Genomic DNA, 18,907 nt, shown 5'->3' with positions numbered 1-18,907 from the left:
CGCAGAACCAATTTAGTGGGGAACACATTAAATAATTAGAATATCTGGCCGCACGATAGAAAGTGGTAGTGGATGTGGAAATCTGGAGAGTGCGTAAGTAGATCAAAGTGTGTGACGAACGTGCTTGTCACACACACGCTTTGGCAACCAGTTCTCTTTTTCAGGTGCATTACTTACAACAAGGGCACAGACGGTACGGGCGATTTTTGTTTTGCTCTTTATTTTTCAGCTCGGTTGTTACAGCATGTTACACATAACGGTGACACTACTGTATAAGTTAAAACGAAGGAGCTAGATTGGTAAATTAGAGTGAGAAAATTACACAATTTAAAACAGGTGCACGCACACAAAGTAAGTAACAGGAACATGGTTTACTGTGTGAAACGAATCAGGTGCAACAAGCAGTTGCGACAGTGTGGCCACTGCCGTTGCCTATGATTGAAAAATAATGAATATTTTTGAAAAAAAGCACACATACACTCTCACGCACGTACACCGTCCTCACTAAATCTCTTTCATAATAAGGGCAGGCTTTAAAAATCCATGAGTGTGGTGTTGGTAAGTGCTATGCATGCACCCTGCCTCAAAACACCAATGGTTGTATGCACAGTGGCCACGCTGGTGGTTCGTGTGCGTTGGCTTTAATGGTACCAAGGTAGCGGTGTTTTTTATTTTTTTTGCAATAATCCAATGTGTGTGCACACACACGACACTGGGACAAATGGCATTGACATTCTCTTGCATCGGCAATTGAAGCGATTAAATTGTGGTCACAGAAAAAGAAATCGCGCCAAACCAAAAGTGGTTTAAACTTATACCAATGTATTCTTGATGTCCTTCTCAGATGTGTTAAAACATACATTTTTAAAGATATCACCCAAATCAAACTGAGGTGTCCATAAATGTGGACAAACTGTAAAGTGGCCAAATCAATGGTGCTGTTACTTCGGACAGCTCAGTCCAATTTGGCATGGCTTTCCGTGTGGCTCAATAGCGTGTTGTGTGGCTTCAGATAATGCACCCCAAAACCAATAAGGAATGAGAAATGACAACACACCATGTCAATGAAGCATAGCATTTCATCACATATTCCTATGCTTCAGAAACTTAGCGGGGAAGTAAAACATTTTTCAAGGGAAAGTACTTTGGGGAAGTTATCGTTGGGTCAAGAATCTTTCCACAGTGCCATTTTATCGAGCGGCTGTAGAGGCTCCCTGACAAGAGTAGCGTGCAGCTGTCTGTGGTGTGGCGCTGACAGGATTGGCAGCTTTCTGTGTATGCCGGTCACCATGGCCCTGGCTTTCCCACCTGGCAAACCCCATCATGCACCACCCGACTCCCCACCCAGCCCCAACAAACCTCCCAGCCCACAAAGTGCCCCCTTCCCTGTTCCCCTCTAACAAACACAGCAGTGACATCCACCGGACAGGGCAATCAGGCAGCTGGTGGGTGTCTGATCTTTTTTTTGTTTTTTTTTCTCATCTTACTGCTGCCACCCGCTGCTACTGCCACCCGCTGCTACTGCCATCCCCAAAAGGTTGCCCCCTCTGGGGCAGCATGTCGTCTCTCCATAGGTGCTCCTCACCACCACTGCTCATCCCAATTCTCGCCACTGTCTGTAAAAATCCTGCACGTTCCGCACGTGAATCCCGCTCTCCTGAGCCTCCCGGATAGCATCCTGGAGGGCAAAGGGGAAAGCAAAGTCAGCATTGGTTACACCGCCACACCAAATAAGAATACCGCAATCATTATACATGTCCAGCACTGTTGTGAATCCATTCTTGGATAAGGGCCTCCCCATGCCGTGCAGGTCTTGGGGGTTATTTGACCACAATTCATCACGTGGGTTGGTAAAGGTGTGGAGCTTACTGGTCGGAGCATAGGCATACAGTACAACATGGATTTTTGGGCCACAACGTAGGCCGCACATTTCATTAAATAGATGAATATTTCACACCGCTTTGAGATAATGTAAAGAGAAATAACAAAAAATAAGGCAACAAATAATTATCATGTAACAAATGTAGGGGTTTTGCAGATCTATATTGGGGAATGTATGATTATTATGCATGTAAGTTAGCAAAACTGAATGCGAACCCAGTTTATGACTGTAGACAATGGAATTAAAAATGATTATGATGCATTGTGCATACATGTCAAGGCCATTGTAGTAGTTGTAATAATTATTGGTTGAAGAGTTTTTGTAATTATGTTTTTAACAGATGCAATTCTCTTCCTGATCATTTTACTGCATTTTTGCAGTCAGTTTATATGAAATTATATATTTATAACACGGCCAGCATTTATGTGTTTAGTTTCAATTTAAACAATTTTTGAAAACAATGTACTAATTGGTCTTCTGAGAATAGCCAGAAAATGCTAAAACAGAATAAATCAATTGCTTTTTAATTACAACCGGTGAGTTACCTATAGAAACATATTTTTAATAGTACTATTGCTTAAAGGCTTTGCTAAAACAAATCTGTTTTTTTTTTAAACAGTAAAGACGAATACTTTTTTTCAAAAAGTGATGAGGTACGATACTTTTATACTTCTGAAATTTGTACCGTCTCATTATAAATGCATTGAATTTTAAATACAATACAAAAATAAATCGCAAAACTGTGAAAACCATTTTTTTTTCCTTCCAGGTTTCATGTAAAGTAATCACCGAATGACTACTGATCACTCTGAGGAAAAGGGTGGGTGTTTTACATAAAACATGAATTTGGTCAGAGCAGTTTTCTTCTATAAAAGAAGACTAAAAACAGAACTCTATACTGGAACAAAAGGAAACAAAACTATATAGCTGACAGCTCTTTAAGTTGTCAGCTTTTTGAGTTTTTTTTCCCTTGCTGAGAGAAACTCATGTCTCCCCCTCTCCCACTGGACCCATCCCCCTTCCCCCAACTCCACTACCCCACCGGCAAACACCCAGGTACAGCGGACTAATGAGGTATAAAGGCCACTCGGAACATGGCATGGGACATGGAGAACGCTGGTTAATATTTAAGTGTGAAATGCCTTTGTGTCAAACGGCAGGCTTGGGCGGCTTGCGCATGGCTCATTTCCATGTCTCACAATGATAATGTCACAACACGTGCCACCGGAATGCAGGGGTATGGCAATTTCACACTCGAAGGAAAAATTAAACAATTAATAAAACCACCGCCACATGCAGAGTGCACGTTTCTGTCCCTATAAGGTGCACATTAATATTCAAGCACTTATATGTATTTGTCAATATCAAACTCTTCTGCACCTTCATTGTAGTTGTGTTGTAGCTTCGCCAGTATAAGAAGATACGTATCAATATGTGGTGCCATATCGTATATTTTGGCATGCTTCATTATATATGCCTCTTCCACATACAAATTATTATTTTATGGTTATATTGTAAATTTCAGTATGATTTTGGGAGGAAATATTTACATATGTAATAACAATACAAAATTCAAGGGTGAACATATAACCCGTTAAGTTTAACAACATATGAAACGCACAATGAGAAAATGCGCTTGGCCACTTCTAAATTGAGCCACGGCCCTGTCCATCTCTCTTACAAACTGCGACAAGCCAGGCCAGGACCCTGCAGCTCACAGAGAGTCCTTGCTCAAAAAAATAAAACAGCGTCATCATTGTGCCATTATCAACATCACATCTCTCCATCACTCAGCATCCCCCTCCACCCACCAGAACTGGGACCGAACAAGTGAACCGTGGCGTGAGAGATGCCTGCGGCCACTTCCCCGACCCCAGTAACCATTTTGCCTGAATTAGCAAACAGAGTAGTCCCTGGGAGGCAGGGCAGGGTGAAATGGGAGGGAAAGGGGGATGGCCAGGGTTAGGGAAGGGAGTGGTATGGCCAGATGGGTCACTTAACCCTAGTATTACCAACTATTTTTATATAATCCCTCCCTACTTCAACAAAAGCCACCCATGCATGTAATACCCTGCTTGGCTAAAGTACAACATAAACATGTCATTGTCAACAGGCACAGCGGCAGCAGCAGGATAAAACGGGCAGCGAGGCTTGAATGATGCAAATTGCTGGACTAGTTTAAAAAATATGCACGTACAAGATATGTCCGTTCAGCAGAGGAGCTGCGGGGGTATTGTCGAGTCCAAAAACACGGACATGTAAACACTACGTCATATGCAGCCAATATACCTCAGGTTTGCTATGTGCATAAATACACAAGCAACTGCAATAATGTGTGCTTCTCTGTGAACAGTGGTGCTAAATAAGCTTGACGCTTTAGGAGCACCATGCTTGTTTTTACGAAAGCCCTCATGCACACAACGACTTGACTAGAAGGGTTCCATGTCCATGACACTCACTTTACAATTTCGTAAAAAAAAGCAATGATTTTAAATCTTTCCTGGGGATCTAGTTCAGCTATACCCAAGCAAAATCCCATGCATGTATGGGGAGAAGAGCCAAAAAAATGATCAGCTAACCTACTTGTTGTACTACCCATAAATCGCACTTCATCACGTTGTAGGCGTGCAGATGTCTCACAAATATCACCACTATCCATATGTGATCCACTAACTCCTCATCCACGATTACTGCAGATTTCTAGTCTGTAAATTATCATTTTGATCAAAATATATGCATACGGTGCACACACAGTGCACAGGTATTATAATGACTAGGAGTGACTGGTCAAGTTGCCACGCAAGACAAAAGGCAAGTCAAGCAATAACATCACAAAAGACCTTGGGGTGTCCTTCTATTGTCTGTGTCAAGTGACCTGTTTTGTGTCAGACCAATACCTGGGCCATCAGTTTTGTTTAGATGCAAAACCACTTTTGTTTTCACATGAACAGGACACCCAGACTAAGGGCACACAATGCAGAGAGCGATGACTCACAAATACTCCCTGGGTGCCTGCCTGAAAAACCCTTTCAGTGTAAAGTGAAAAAGTCATTCCAACCATTCTGGTTAACTCAATTCAAGATCCTCATTGTTTTACAAATGTCACCAAATGCTTATGTGAATAATCATTTGTCCAAACACTAATTATAGCTATATAGAGCCAAACGTCCTTGTGGCTTTATGCAGGTGTGACTTGTGGCATGCAAGCTTATGGGGATTATAGGAGCACCTAAAAACTTGGCATCCCAAACAAGATCTGTTAGGCTTAGGACATATTTTGGATAATACATGAAAATACTCGTTTGTGTTAATTTGTCAATTGAACCTTGTGGCGGGACCCCGGGGTCCCATAAGCCCCCGGCTCTCGCATAAACATTATAATGTAAACAAAAACTTTGCTCTTTTTCACCAATGAGTTTGAAGGATGGTGGCAAGTGTTGTCTTGTTAAACTATGCCTTTAAAACTGAAATCTACTTACCTGCAGTACCTCTATTTAAATATACTATCGAAAAAATAATTTACACCCCTCTGTCAATCATCGTGTTTCTCAGTGTGGATTTGTGAACACACTTTGTAAGCAGTACATAAAATAGTACGCGTTTTCAATGCGCTGTTCATATTGTAACAAGCGTTTATACCAATGTTACCCTGCAGAGTAGTGGGTCGCCGCTACTCTTATCCGCATTGATACGAGCGGTATGCGGGGACTATGGCTTAACTGCAAAAAATAACCTATCTGCACAGATGCATATGGACAAGAGAAGTATTATCAAACAGGAGGAATTAACGATGCAACGCGACTCATCTGTTAAATATCTGCAGGTAATAGGATTGTCATCGATTGATCCTGGCTGCAGACATTGCTAGGTCACAAATAATGATGAAGAGAAGAAAGCAGTTTCACTGTATTATGCTTACCTTTATGACAAATAAAGGACTTAAGTCGTGTAGGCAGTTTGAGCAGCTGTGGATAAGACTTATGATCCTGCCCATACCCGAGCATGGAGTGCATTCGCTTATTCAGCTCTTCTGCGCATTCGTCCTTGCTGTGCATGGACGACATGACAAGACAATGATCCGCGCCATGTGGGTTGTGGCGTTTATGTCCGCGGTGGGACGGAGTCGCCAAAATAAATAAATTGCGATTGTTTTTTTCGTTTAGAGATAACAATATAAACTTCAGTTGTAAATTGTACATGTACGAAAGTTTGAGTGAAGTTTCTTTTTTAATGTAGTTCAAATATATTCTGCATATTTATTCACTGAGATTAAACGAGCTCGGTACTCTATATTAGTAAATTATAATTGTCTGTAATAACTAATTTCAGTTTCACTTAACAGCACGCCTGCAGTCTCGGTGGGCCAGAGAGAGAAGTTGATCGTGCGCGTGAGCATCATTCTGTGTCCCTATTTTCAGAATACTTGCTTGTAATTGACTGATAAGTGCCTTTAAATGGAGCTCTAAAAGCCAATAACAACACACTTGTAATGGTTTTGACAACACTTTATAAAATAAGCTGCAAAGCCAGAAGCAGGCATGGGGCACTGAGAGAAACTTGTGAAACCAGAGCTGTGAAAATCCAGCAAGGTCGAGAGTGGGGAGTGTGCCCTCTCGGCAGCTACAAGATGCTGACCCAGTGGCACAAGTGCCACTATTTCAACCACGCTGGGTTTTCCTGCTGATCACCAGACACGGATACTGGTGCACAAGTGGAGGCAGCGTCCAAATAGCTTATTTTACAAAGTGCCATACAACGCCTATACCCACTGACCATACAATGATGGCACGGCTAGAGTCAAATCCATGCGTAGCCCACAATATCCCAGGCTGATGCTTTTATATGAGGTGAGCTAGTGAATGCAGAAATATGGTTGCATAAGTGGCATAATGTCTCCAGCTACTCCCATTGTGAAAGAAAGCTATCTATGTGAACAGGTCTATTGTCAATATACTGTTGGATGAGAGCTGTCCTCCACCTCCCCATCGCATGCATAGACATGGGAGCCAACAAGTACAGGACAACAAATGGATACATGGATTTTGCTGCTCTGCCCTCTGCTGACTACTATGTCGCACAGCCCCGCCAATGCCTGTGACGACCTGGCATGTAGAGTGGTTCCTCATTACCCATCAATGTATTATCCAGGGCCAACTCTGCTCAGCTTCCAAAATCTGCTGAGATCAGGTGCATTCTGGGTGCTTTGGTCATAGGCACAAAAAAAGGACCACTGTGATATTTTTTCTTTAATTAAAAGCAGAAATTAAGAAGGCTTTAGAAGTAAAGCAGAGTGAGAATTCATGTAATATTTTAATGGGTCCCCTCATGGCTAGGTTTCCTCCAAAGAATACCGAAAGAATATTTCCAAAATAACCCATGAAGATCGCTGTAAGTCACAAGAGTGATTTACTTTTCCAAGTACATATTTATTGCTTCTGTTTAGTTTTGTCTTTTCGTTCAGTTGGAGGTTACTTGCTTTTCCTGATCTCACCCTGATGGAGACATAAGGCTTATCATGTGAATAATCTATCGAACACATCGTCTCAATGGAGAAATGCTAATGCTGACGAATGTGTATTAAAATCATGTCCAAAACAAATGTTTGGAATTGTTTGCAATTAGTACACATACTTGAGTGGTCAAGATGGTGATTATTTTCAATATTCTCTTATATATATACAAAGACAATTGTATCATTCATTGTTTTTGAACATTATTCTTTATTTCAATATTTTTCTTCCCTTTCATGAAGTGGCTGCTTTTGTAGTACTACACTCAGCACGATGGACAGAAGCATTAAACCGTCAGACAATACATCAAAACTTTATTCTGTGCTTCTGCTGATGTACTCAAATTATTGTGTGTGGGAGAAGTGAATAGCCACTTTGTAGTTGTGAGGTCTGCATAATTGCCGAACCCATTTTACTCCCTCTCCATTTGCATCCAGACCGGTAGATTGACACACAAGTAGAGAAATGATCTAGGATACAGTCAGGATGGGAGGAGGCTTTTGTGGGGAAATGTGGGGGAGGGAAGGGTGCACATCACAATGCTCATCTTTCCAATTCCGCAGAGTGGACACAGAATGAGTGTGTGAGAATGAAAAGCACTCTCTCTTTCTGATGCCTGGGTCAACGTGTCTTTTTGCACGACTCTGCTTTCAACATGTCACTTGAGAAGCTATTTCAAATTTTGTGCGCAAGCCGCTGACTTAAATTAATATTGAATTCTATTAGGGGGAACACAATGTGATTCTGAGGCCTCGCTCTCAGTCTCGGGCTAAAGCACAGAAACAGAAAGCCAAGTGCTGCGTTCATGGCAACAGAGTAGCTGCAAATCGCAAGGACGGACACTCCATAAAAAACAAAAAACCCACATCCACAAAAGATGCATTTCTGAGATGCCCCACTTAAGTGTAAATTGCGCAAGTGAAGGTCTGATTGAACAAAGAGACCAACATTTTAGTGTCAAGCACATCTGTGCGATGGAAAATAATCTACAAAAACAGATGCTGCAAAACTAGACTAACAGACAAATTAGACCACCCTAATGCAGGAATACAAACGTGCCCAGTTGCAGACAGCAATGGAATATTGCTTTCAGGTTTGTTGCTGTGTGTGTGGATAATGTAGTGAGCCTTGGAGGATAACAGCAGCACACACAGTGTTCTTGCGCTATGTCACACATGTACACGGATGGTATGTTTTACAGCAGGCTGTGAAATTACATGTATTAAAAAAAACGACCAACAAAATCTAGTTACCAAAGCAATGAACATTATTTCTTTACTTAACCATTCTCATTCCACTTAGTAAAAGGCAATGGTGCAGCCCTGCAATTACTTGCTCAAGCCATGGCTGGTAAACGCCTTTCCATTTGAGGGAGCTCTGGACAGCCCCTCTTGGGGATATTCTGGCCGACTTCCACACTTGTCAGACGGCTTGGAAGAGCTGGGAGTATCTACACGATACCCCACCACAAGCGACCTGCCGATCGATTAACTGTGGTGTACCCATTTATACTGCTGGGTCGACAGATGCGGGGAGGGTTTAAGAAACTTGGCCACTTTTTCAACCGCTGTGGCAGGAGATCGAAGTCCAGTGTGATAACCATTACACAGAGGTAGCATCCCCCTGTTTCATCTATTTATATAGTAAGATCCCTAAAGTCCTATTTATCAGGCTATAAGATTGACATTCGTAAAAAAAAGTTTTTCAATAAATGAAAATGTGTGTTCCCTCCGGTCTGAAGTGCCTCAAGCATTAGCTCTTCTGGGGTTCTTCAGTGATAACTGAGAGCAAAATTGGGATGTAATTTAGGACAAAGTACAAATAATAAAATGAATCATGCTAAAAAAAAAAGTTGCTTTAATCTTTTTGTTTACGTTTACTCATGCTGATTATAACCAAATCACTTGGAATGCACCTGATCTCACTAGATTTCGGTGAGCTCAGTAAGAATGAGCCTGGATAGCGCTACATTGCATGACCACAATGCATAACATGTGTTACAGGCTGTGTTAAGGGCAGCAAAGGGCACTGCACAAAAATCCACTGTTGTATTGTACTTACACATGCCACGTCTATGCTCTCCAACTTCACCAAACGGCAGTGACCAGAATGGCAAAATAAGGTAAAATATCCCACATAGTGTGGGAGAAGTCCTTCATCCAGAGCAGTGGATGGCTGAAAATTATGTCCATTTAGCCAATGTACTTGTGAGCCAAAGTGATAGAGCAGCATTGACCTCACTGGAGGTAGTAAGGAGTCATTTTTAGAGTGCAGCAGTGTTTAGTGATGGTGTGCCGAGGAACACTGTGACACCGCAGGACAATTGTACATTGCTGTGAATGATCTATCAGTGCACAGCAGCAATGAATCAACCAACACAACTCTGTATAGCCCCACCTCTAACCCAATAACCACGAAGTGCATGGGGAGGCCAGGCCTTCAACCAGCAATATGCTGGATAAACGGCTCTACATATGTTACTGATGATGGCATTGTTACCATGGCTGGTAGGCCGCCACCCCAATGTTGTGTTCCCACACTCACCTGCAAGTTTGGTGTGAGAGCCTGAGTGTCCTGGGGTTGGCAGGCGAGCAGGATGGTGACCATTCCCGCCGACTCCTCCGCTCCACCCTGAGCCACTGTCAGCTGTTTGCATCCGTCCAGGATGCGATACATGCGCCTGGCAGAAATCAGCACGGAAGGCAGGTGTTGAGGACAGTGCACAAAGCTTGCCCCCACCTAAATGGCAGACGTGTGTGTCCATGAATGCAGAGCTGGATATCTCATTATTTACATATTCCATTGCCCTACAGATTATTGGTCCGATTACCCGACTGATGGAATATCACAAAAACAGTGAATTTGTCTCACCTCGTTCTCACGTGTGCCAATGGATGGGAGGTGATGGGTGGGGCTTGGTGATGGAATCGGCATCATCAACCACGTTAAGCTATGGCTTGTAGGGGGTTTCCTGCCTTCGGGACGCAGGATTTGGGGGTGGCTGCCAATTTGAATTGGGTTCAACAACAAATTATAATTTTTTGTTAATGAATCGACTTCATTGCCTCAGATCTATATTAATGTAAACTCCTCAACGAATCACTGTGCCACCGCTCCACCCCATACCGATTATGTGAATATATACCGATATAGTCACTTTAAAGGCAGTAATCCGTTATTACAATGACTCAAACATGCTGTGCTGGCAATTGACACACGGTGCAAAACAGCTGTTGCTGACAAACCAAGCCAGAGGCACAGCTTGCCATGACGTGCCAGTACAAAATCTCTCTTCTACAAATGCGTAAAAAAAATGTACGAGCAAAAAACTTGCTGCAGCACATGAGATGTACCTGCACACAGGTTTTGCGGGACATTTGCACTGTACGATAGTGCTTATTGAACCACAATAAATTGCTGACCTTGTCAAGGAGCATAAATCATCACACAAACTCCAGTCATCTTCGCAGCGGCTTTTGGCTAGCCATCGAACAAGGACGGTCAATGCATCGCGCACTTTCAGATGCGTTTCTGCAGCTGTCTGGAACGCTCTTCCTTCTGATATTAGGAAATCACTGGCGCTATAAAGTTTTAGATCAAGATTGAAAACTCATTTAGAACTGCATTTTCTGTTTTGTTGTCCTTTCCCCGCACATCTGATTAGTACGGTTGGCTACATATGGTGCGAAAGAAGTTCAACATACATACATAACATGGTTTACATATATATAAAATTTCCTTCCTGCCACTTCGACACTAACCGCTGCCAATTATGCCTTCACTGACGGGTGAATTATGTAGAGGCAATTTCCATATCAATGCCGTGCATGGAGTCAGGAAATCATCTTTTATTAACGTGACACGGCTCTGCAGCGGAAAACAAGACAGGCAGCGGTGGAGGTTTTGGGGCCGCGGGAAGGATTGCTTTTCCTCTAGACATTAATAGGGTCGTGAATTATTCAGTACAAAGGCGGCTCTTTGTGCCGTGCCACCGGTGTGAGCGGTGGAGCGGGTGCAATCGCTGGTGTGCATTTCTTTAATACTCTCCATGGCCCAGAGAAAACCGAGCGTGTTCTTCACTAAATGAAAGTGGGGGGGGGGGGGAGGAGATTTCCGCTTCCACATTAAAAAGCAATGACAAAACAGAGTTTTCATACCTGTGCCACAAAGTGCAAGATGCCTCATTGTACCTTCTCAAGAAAAACTTTCCAGTATATTTAAGAACACCAGAACTCCAGGTTAACAATACGGAATGGTGCCCTAGTGGTCTGCAAGCAATCATCCAAATTATTTTTGCTGGTAAATTCGAGCTAACTTCACATTGCTGAAGAGTGTCGCACATTTGAGAATTCTCTAATAAGCCCCTGCTCTGTTTAATGGCATCTGCAGATAGATATTCATTCTGACAGCCATCATTTGATGATCCTTCCCATGCGCTTCTTCACTGACAAAAATGTGCAGATCCCTCCCTCTTAGCCGTCAGCGGCGACGACACCCCCTCCTTATTCCCCTAGAGGAAGTGTTCTGCCGAGAGGTTTATTAATTTATAAGCTGTACCCCGGGCAACAAAATGGTTAAGTGCTGAAAGGGTTTGGGAAATGAAACGAAACACAAAAAAGTAGCAAGAGCGACAGCGCTAACGACACAAAGGACAGAATGGCATTACGTGAAAAGCAGCGATTTGGAAAGAAGATTCATGCAAAGAAAATGAAGGACAGACCACACATGTGGAGGAGGATAAAAAGGTCACAAACTTCCATCAACGCTCAAGCCTATTTCTGAATCCAGTCAAAAAGAGCAACAAAAGAAAACCAAAGCATGGTGTCACAAAATGTCCTTCTTACTCAAAGCCAAGATAATGAGTTTCAAAAATGTGATTTTTTTTCAGAGCTTGCAGTTTTTAAATGCGTTTTCATATTTATCTACAAAAGAGTACAATACTTATTTTACGACAATTCAGGACACAGCTCATTTTGGTAGAGACTGTAGCACACCTGGCATAGAGAAATTGTTGCCACACAGCCAGGCACTCATTACTGCACTGCTGGGTCAGCTATACTTCTCTAGCACTCATAGCTACTTAAGGTCTATGTATTCTTGGATGTGTACATGCAAGAACCAGACGTTACCCAATGGGTATGCTGTCCTGCATATAAAGTAGTGTTTATTGGATATATATATAAAACTCTGACACGTAATCCCTTCCGGAGCTAAAGCACAAAAGGATAAACATAAACACCACCAGCCTCCCACTTCCTGAAACCACTTATTAATATAAGCTACAGCAAGAAGCACAGCGAAATATTAAAGACATCTATGGTTTTTGGCTGTGACACCCTGCAGGCATGCCGTCAGTTACACAACTTATGCAGAGTGAATGAATAAATAAATTAATTTATAAATGCCAGCCAGACATTAATTTATGATGGAAGAATTCAGCCCTGGGCAGCGGGGTGATAAACGAGAGCCCTACCAAGTGCCTGAGTCAATCTGTCGGCAGCGATGCCTCAACGTAGACCGGGAGGCACGTAAATGAGGATTTCAAAATTACGACCGACAATGCGCCCTCTCTTTCTCTCTCCTTCTCTTTCTCTCTCCATTCCCTCACCATGAATCCCTGCCCCCGCACATTCCCCCCCCCCCACTGACAACCAGTAAATACTTGCCAAGTGATTTGTACATGCATGCCTGTGTGTGTGCATCAAATGGGAGGGGTGTGTGGATATGTTGGTGCGTTTCCAATCCGTGCCTATTGTGTGTGCGTGTGTGTTCAAATGTGAATGCGTGGGTGCGTGGGGGTGCGTGGGCGTCTTAAGGCGACATCACTTGGCTGGGTTGTTTGCAGAACCCCATGACCCAAAGCTACCATCACTATTGTTCTAGGCTGGTGTTTATATTTAGCACCGAGACACCTACACTAAAAACCATTATTCTTCCATCATGAGTTAATTGTAATATGTATTTACACTTGCTAATTTCTACACTAAAAAACATTCTTCTTCCATCGTGAGTTAATTGTAATATTTATTTACACTTGCATATTTCAAGTTATGCATGAATATCTCTGAAAATAAATATACATAGTACGCTATTTCAAAACTGTACATAGCGTAAATGTGACAAAAACAAATAAAAATGGGGAAACATTACAGAATTACCAGGTGTGAACCTTTAGAAATATTCTATCTACACAACGATAACATAACCATCATATACTACAAAATAACATTTAATAACATTTCGTGGATGAGCCCTTCACCAAACGCACACTGACAACCTCCATGCCATGGGAGGCCTTCATCTAACAGTGGATTGACAAAGGAATGTAAATTATTATAAATTGTCTTATCACAGCAGACTGGATACGTAGACAAGTAACAATTCACTCCATCTGCCCCTACGATTTGATTGTCATGATTTGTGGATAGGATTCAATCCAAGAAAATGTGTATTATCACTTCACTCACGTTTGTATCATTCATACCTGTCTTGTGTATAATATATTGTGTGCACTGATTTTTGTTTGTACTGTTTCTTCTGCACTGCTTCATTTGTATATCTCATTTATCCACGTTGGTCATTCTGTCCCATTTATTGTGACCATGAGCCTACATAATACTTTTGCATTAGATGTACATAATCAAAAATGACTCATTCTAACATGCATGGTTATTTTTATGCATGCATCAAACTAAGCACAGCAATCGAAATTTAATCTAATGACGCCCTGCCACACCGGTTGACAGGTGAAATAAGACTACAGTAATTCGCAAACTGGCTCGGTGTGGACAAACGCATATATTGTACAAACAAAAACGTTGTGGACGAACAGCATTTTATTTGGCCTTTCAACAAAAGAAGTAGATGACAGAGTGGGAGAGAAGATGGTGCACATGGGAGGGGGGTAAGGCGATGCTGAGTGGGAGCTGAATGTGGCAGGGAGTGGGTAAAGGCTGAGAAGGGTAGGTGGGAGTGGTTAACTTGAAAGGCCATCAAGCGACAAATAAAGACTTCCTCCACAGAGGGCCCAACTTCCCTTGGCATTTCCTTTTAATAGTGCCCCTGTAAAACCACCGCAAATAGGGGTAAAAAAGAATACTTCTATTTTCTTTTGGTTGACAGGTGAAGGAAGGAGTCGGGAGACAGAGGCCGATTCAGTCTCATGGCTCACTGCCAGACGATTAGCAAGAAGGTTAACTGCAATCGCACACGGCTTTTATTGAATCATGAGAGTGTTTTCTTATTTTTGTAAAATTTTCTTATTAATTTATGTCTTTTGTTTGGGCTCAATGCGTTACTTATTGCATTTGTGCTGCTTCAGTAGCGGCTACAAAGCCTGCAATAATTAACAGGACGATGATAACGTTTCTAAAATGTGTTGTGCATGCAATTCCCTGTGCGTATTATGGCATCGATGATAAAGAAAGCTCCATCCTATTTAGACAAGGAATGCCGTTCAAAAGGCACAAGAAACGTATTCTATCGTCAATGAGTAAAGGGCACTGCAGTGTGGCACTGGATGTTAGACTTAAATTATCCATGTTGTAACACAGTCCAAAGTCATCCAATCCACAAGAATAACCAATACAATTCCAAATGCCACATCTGAAGAAAATGCTATGTATTTCTTTACCACAGATGCAGGTATGTTGTGTGTAATACTTCTATCCAAGATAACAGCCAGTACAAATCAAGCCCCATATTCCCAATGTGTACGGTGGACAAGGTAGTGATTAATAGCACCCTGCCAACAACTCCTCCCCTCCCCTCCATGCTTCCACCCCACGACCCTTTGTGACCCTTGCTTATGAAATTATTCATTATTTACAATCTCAACCCAAGACAAACCCCAACACCCCCATATGCCTTAGAACCTACGCCACCGGGCAAAAGCATGGCACTTTGCAGGCGCACCACACTCCGGCGCCTGGGGTGCTGACCCAGCATGTACGAAAACAAGCAAAAACAGATGGGCTGCAGCCAAAAACCGAGATGGTCGGGTTTCACCGATCGAGTGCATCACGCGAGTGCAGAACATGCGTGCACACGCACTTGCACTACCAGCAAACTGTCTCATAGGAGCCATAGACCAGTCTTCCGAACGACGTGGCAACACCAAGGGTAACTTCAAATGTGCCAGCCTTGATCTCGTCATGCCACACTCCAGTATATACCACCTCAGGCTAGTTTAATAGCAATGGTAAAGGTCATAATAAAAAATATTAATTCTGAATGTGTTGCCGTCATGTACCCAACGAGCTAGTAATTTTTTGTTTCAAGAAAAAGCAATCGAAAAACACACACAAGCATGAATATATGTTCATGTAGAGTACATTTTTCAATCTACTGCTTGATCTGGGACTACCCATGCCATGCTGGTCATGGGGGTCATTTGACCACACTTCACCATCCGGGTAAATGGGGGCTGGTGTAGGTGGGAGCAGAGATGCAGCAGCACAAAAGTACAGGACAGTATAGCAATGGATTTTGCCACACTGCTGTCTGCTGCGCACCAAGGTGATCCGGATCCCTACGACAATCTGTTTGTGCACGATAGTCGCCCATCTAAGCACTATACAGACTCAATCTGAAGCTAAGTCTGAAGCTAACACACTTATAAACAGCCACGTGTGCAGTCGGTGAATGCAATTTTCACTGCGCTATAACCGTCATCCACACTGCACTTCACACCTATAAGCCTCCAATGTCCACCTGATTACCCGCTTAATTTACAGCGAGAGTTAAAATTAACCCCGCAGGGGCGGTGCGTGGAGAATATATGGGAGCTATGGGGGGGGGTGGGGGCCTACGTTAACCCTTCAGAGGCCAGTGTCGCAAACTCTATGCTGCTCCCTCCTGGAGTCTAGATAAATGAGGTTCTGGTCGTGATTAATGGCTCGAATGTTACTCAGAAGGTTAAGCTGTGAAATAAAGAAATAGGTCAAAGCCCTTGTAATATTCTTTAAAACGATCAACACGTGGAATTGACGGACACCACTAGCCCGAGATATAAAGTGACATAGAAAAGCCAAATGGTGAATGCCATTGGGACAGCTGACAGCCAACAGCTCGATTTCTGCCACCCTCTGGTATTTTTTGTTTGTGGGGAATTACAAGAGAGCATGGTGTAGACTCAATGTTTAAGTCTTTGTGACATCACCATTTGCAATAGTAGGTCATTGTGCGATTGCTTCCTAGTGTAGTGGGTTTGAATTAGGTGCACACACACGCAGCTTGGAGGCAACACTATTTATTAACGGTAAGTAATATAACACTGTACATGAGGTGGTGACCACCTTCCTCAACTCACTAACACTCTGGAACGCGACACAGACTGGACCAGGCAGGCAACGGCCTGCCTGGCCCAGGACGACGACTCGGGACTTGACGACCGATGATGTCTTCTCTTTGGAGTACAGTACAACAGCCTCGCTCTGCGTTCACACCACGCTTATATCTGGTTTGGCGTGGCTGGCTCCGCCCCGGCGTGGCTGGCTCTCTTCAGGCCACGCCTCCCTTCCCAGGACACACCTCACTTCCCACCTCTGGGAAGGTCTGCATCCCTCCAGCACGTGACCCCCCAGGCACCCCCTTGGGGACCCCAGCCCTCGTACAGGCCGACACAGTAGTGACCATTCTATGTCACTACACTAGCACAGACCACACATTTTAATTTACTGACAAATAGGAATTGTAAACTTCTTGCAAAATAATCTTGCAGATCTCTTTGGAAAAGGAAATAATTAATGTAAATGGAATCTTAAGTGGTTCAAGAAAGAATATGATATCTTCAGTAAAATGCTTTAAAGTCCAGTGACTAACCAAATTAAAATAAGTTTTGTTCCCGAGTTATAAATGTAACACATGTTTTTTTTACCTGACTAATCACCTTTGACACACTCCCCACCTTGTCCATCTCTTGTTTAATGATATAAAAACAATAAAAGCTTTGGTAAAAAATACTTTCACGAAGATTGGAAACTTGAAGCTTCAAGGAGTGAAAAAAAATAACACAAGAGCATACTATTATCCCCTGCCATCATCATAAGCCACAAGCTAAGAAGGAATACAGATTACAAAATGTCTGTATTGTTGAACTTATTTCACGCCAATGGTGCTAATCCGACGTTTGGGGAAGGAAAACAAACTAAACACAAAATGCAGTTAAAAAAAAAAGAGTTAATGACATGAGAATGTAAAAACCTCACTAAAACAAAAACCCACTGACCCCAACAGGAAAGGCAATTCTCCCAACAACAGAACAGGAACAGAAGTTGCAGCCTACTTCCCCCAGTAGCATCGTGCCGACAGGCAGCAGGTCTCCACGGTTTGGGCTGGGGTGCACAGGTGAGCAGTTGAGCAGGAAAACAAGACGGGTGAAGGTGAAGACTATGGATACTATTCCCAGCATGAGCGCAGTGTGCACTATTAAACTCTGCATTTGCAGGTCAGTTTGAAAACCAGCAGGTGTGTTTTATTTACCAGGCCTCGGGGTCTTGTCTCTTGAGCCGGTGTCGATCTGGGACCTTTCCAGATTCACGCTGGCACCGAATATACCTAGAGTCGGTCGGCAGTCAGACAGGCAAGCTCACACAAATATTTCGTTTGTACACATGGAAAAAAACGTGTGCTCAAGCTATCGATAAGAATATATGATGGTGTTTCAATTCAAAACATTGTGTTTTTTTAATTCTAAGGCAAGCCCACATTATGCATTGGAATTTCGGAGCACATGTCAAACATGATGTCCCGTCGTCAGCATTTGCGGCAAGAGATTTTAAATTAGATGCAAAGAGTGCACGGTGCAAGCCTGGAACAATAACGATCCACGTCACCCTTCCAAATTCCAACTGGATAAAAGCAAAAATTAAAATAATAAGTAAATCGACCGCAAGGAAAGCGTGGTACAGCAGTACGGTAGCCTAGATCACGCATCCATCTTTGATCTGGCTAATGATGCACTTGCACGTCTCAAAGGAGTTACCAGCACATTGTCATTATGTTCGGCTCCAGTCCTCCCATTAGAGGCATTCTGGGCGTTTTCTCTGCAATGCCTCCAGCTGTGTCTCACGATTCCTCATCCATCATCTTCCCCGCACCCTACCTCCACTCCCCCCACTCCACCTCACTAAACCATCCACAAGGCAAAGCGTGACTGAATGCCAGAGAACAATTAGCTTTCCGATTGCTGATTTTCTTGTAAGCCTCTTAAACTTCAACAGAACCCAATTAATTAGCTCAACCGGCCGCAACGCTATTAGTATGCAGAAATTACAGCACGCAGAACGGTAAACTACAATTGAGAAATTAAATGACAGCTCTGTACAGATTACGCTGTGCACGTGAAGAACGCTGCTGTTCATTATGATTCTTTGTGAATTGGCACACAGATACACCTAGCGAAGGGCAAATTAGGATATTAAGGGTTGTTGAATTACATCAAGGCAAGCGCAGTTACACAATACAACCCCACCCTTGTTTTATTCAGGGTTATTTATTTACTCCATTTAAGAAA

General features: G+C 42.8%; 1 protein-coding gene across 3 annotated transcripts in view; it reads right to left on the bottom strand.

Annotated features, from left to right (window-relative positions):
* Positions 1 to 201: 201 nt before the first annotated feature.
* The window catches only part of LOC144742259 (nonsense-mediated mRNA decay factor SMG5-like), a 74,160-nt gene continuing 55,454 nt past the window's right edge, over positions 202 to 18,907 (bottom strand). For all 3 annotated transcript variants that reach the window (XM_078624733.1, XM_078624747.1, XM_078624740.1), the window contains 3 exons: positions 17,875 to 17,949; positions 9,937 to 10,072; positions 202 to 1,678 (listed from right to left, as the gene is read on the bottom strand). In XM_078624733.1, the coding sequence (XP_078480859.1) occupies positions 1,595 to 1,678; positions 9,937 to 10,072; positions 17,875 to 17,949 (295 nt within the window). In that variant the 3' untranslated portion in view covers positions 202 to 1,594. The remainder of the gene's footprint in view (positions 1,679 to 9,936; positions 10,073 to 17,874; positions 17,950 to 18,907) is intronic.

This window comes from Lampetra planeri, chromosome 3 (assembly GCF_965212315.1).
Source record: "Lampetra planeri chromosome 3, kcLamPlan1.2.h2, whole genome shotgun sequence".
Lineage (NCBI taxonomy): Eukaryota > Metazoa > Chordata > Hyperoartia > Petromyzontiformes > Petromyzontidae > Lampetra > Lampetra planeri.
Note: the sequence above shows the minus strand (reverse complement) of the source record. Positions and strands in the feature narration are given on the sequence as shown.